A 2,343-nucleotide genomic window follows, 5' to 3' on the forward strand; every position below is an offset into this window, starting at 1 on the left:
GCGTCTCAGCGCGTCCCCGAGCAGGTCGGGCAGGCGCCCGTTGAGGTCCAGCGAGGCCAAACAGCCCCGGAAGCCCCCCCGGGAGGCCACGAGCCGCGGGAGGCGGCCCAGGAGCCCCGGGCTGACCCCCCCGACGTACAGCTCACCTGGGGGGGCACGGGGGGGGGTCACCTGGGGGGGCACTGACCGCTCTGTCCGTACCCCACGACAACCCCGGGATGACCCCCCCGAGCTGGCGGGGGTCACCCATGGGGGTCACGCTGAAGGGAGACCCCCCCACACCTCATATGTCATTGACCCCCTCCCCGCTGATGTCCAGGGGGACACCTGGGGGACATTGGGGGGTCACTCATGGGGTGAGGGGGGTGCCCTGCCATGGTGACCCCCAGTGTGGGTGATCCCCCTATGGCTGCCCTCTGCCATCCACCCCGGGACTGTCCCTATACCTGTGCCCTCCCCCAGGTGTCCCCAGGTGTGTCCCAGGTGTGTCCCAGTTATGCCCCAGGTGTGTGTGACATGTCCCAGGTGCCCCCAGGTGTGTCCCCAGGTGTATCCCGGGTACCCCAGGTGTGCCCCAGGCATGCCCCAGGTGTATCCCAGGTACCCCAGGTGCCCCCAGGTGTACCCCAGGTGTGTGTGACATGTCCCAGGTGCCCCCAGGTGTATCCCAGGTACACCAGGTGTGCCCCAGGTGTGCCCCAGGTGTGTGTGACATGTCCCAGGTACCCCAGGTGTGCCCCAGGTGTATCCCAGGTACCCCAGGTGCCTCTAGGTGTGCCAGGTGTGCCCAAGATGTGCCCCAGGTGTGCTCCAGGTGTGCCTCCAGGTGTGTGTGGACATGTCCCAGGTACCCCAGGTGCCCCCAGGTGTGCCCCAGGTGTATCCCGGGTACCCCAGGTGCCCCCAGGTGTGCCCCAGGTGTGTGTGACATGTCCCAGGTGCCCCCAGGTGTGCCCCAGGTGCCCCCAGGTGTGTCCCAGGTGTATCCCAGGTACCCCAGGTGAATCCCAGATGTGTCGGGGTCTCACCCTTGAGCTGGAGCCCGCGGGCTCCCTGCCCGTGCTGGGTCACGGGTCTCCCGTCCACGCGCAGCCCGTGCAGGGCCCCCCCCTCCCTGGCCACGGCCACCTCGTGCCAGCGCCCGTCGTGCAGCGGCTGCTCCGAGTTGCCCTTCATGAGCGAGGGGCCCTCGCCCAGGTCGAACACGTAGTGGATGTACCTGCAAAGGGGGCGTGGCCTCGTGGGGCGTGGCCTCGGGGAGGGGGGGGACTCACCTGGGGAAGGGACCCCCCCACTCCCACCCCTTCCAGGGCGTGTAACCGGGATGGGGGCGTGGCCACAGCTGGGTGTGGTCGTTATGGGCGTGTCCTGAGCCAGGAGGAGGAGCTTGCACCAAGGAGGAGGAGCCTAAGGCTGGGTGGGCACCATGGGCTGGGGGGTCCCTGAGAGGGTGCCAAGGTTCACAGGGGGGTTTCAGGGTCCCCAGGACCTCCCTGGTGTCCCCAGAAGCTTCTGGAGGTCCCCAGGTGGCTTCTGAGGTCCCCAGGACTTCCCAGGTGCTCTCTGACACCCCCAGGAGGTCCCCAAAGCCCCCAGGAGGTCCCCAAAGCCCCCAGGACCCCCCCACATGTCCCAGGTGCTCTCCGAGCTCCCCAGGTGCTCCTCGAGATCCCCAAGGACCCCCACAGGTGTCCCCAAGATCTCCGAAGATCCCTGAGCTCCCCAGCAGTGCCCCCCAAGATCTCCGAGGTCCCCAGGACGTCCCCACGTCCCCCCGACGTCCCCCTCACCCCTTGACCAGCTCGACCACCAGGAAGTCGGAGCCGCTGCCGCCGTTGAAGAGGATGAGGCCGTCGGGCGCCGTGGTCTTGAACTGGAAGAAGAGGTGGAAGGAGGCGAAGGCCTGGAGCGTGGCCAGCGCCACGTAGGAGCCGCGGCCCCCGAAGGCCACCGGGTCGGCCACGATGGCGCGGCGGCCGAAGCGGGCGTTGAGCTCGCAGGAGCTGATGTCGCCGTCGCGGCACAGGTCCAGGTAGGGCAGCCCGTTGAACACCAGCCCGCTCAGGTGGCCCAGGAAGTTGGACGGGACCACGGCCAGGAAGCGCCGCTCGGTGACGATGCCGGTCTCGATGTTGTGGAACTCCAGGCGGGTGTGAGAGCCCGACAGCTGTCCTGGGGGGCGGGGGGGACACGGGGGTGTCACCGGGTGCCTGAGGATGGCTGAGGGCCACCTCGCTGTGGTCCTGCTCAGCCGGGGTCTCCTGGACCTCCAGGCCGTGTGCTGTGTCCTCAGGGGCCTGGTCACCTCGTCCCTGTGCACCCGTGTCCCCAGGACCTTCATCC

The 2,343-nt window shown here is 68.7% G+C and overlaps 1 protein-coding gene across 1 annotated transcript in view; it reads right to left on the bottom strand.

The window, feature by feature from the left end:
• Positions 1 to 2,343, bottom strand: part of LOC107199117 (neurexin-2-like) — a 24,256-nt gene that overhangs the window by 14,134 nt on the left and 7,779 nt on the right. The window contains exons 6-8 of the mRNA XM_015616451.3: positions 1,791 to 2,172; positions 1,029 to 1,219; positions 3 to 146 (exon numbers count right to left, since the gene is read on the bottom strand). Coding sequence (XP_015471937.1) covers positions 3 to 146; positions 1,029 to 1,219; positions 1,791 to 2,172 — 717 coding nt within the window. The remainder of the gene's footprint in view (positions 1 to 2; positions 147 to 1,028; positions 1,220 to 1,790; positions 2,173 to 2,343) is intronic.

The sequence above is a fragment of the Parus major genome, unplaced genomic scaffold (assembly GCF_001522545.3).
Source record: "Parus major isolate Abel unplaced genomic scaffold, Parus_major1.1 Scaffold442, whole genome shotgun sequence".
In the NCBI taxonomy this organism is placed as follows: domain Eukaryota; kingdom Metazoa; phylum Chordata; class Aves; order Passeriformes; family Paridae; genus Parus; species Parus major.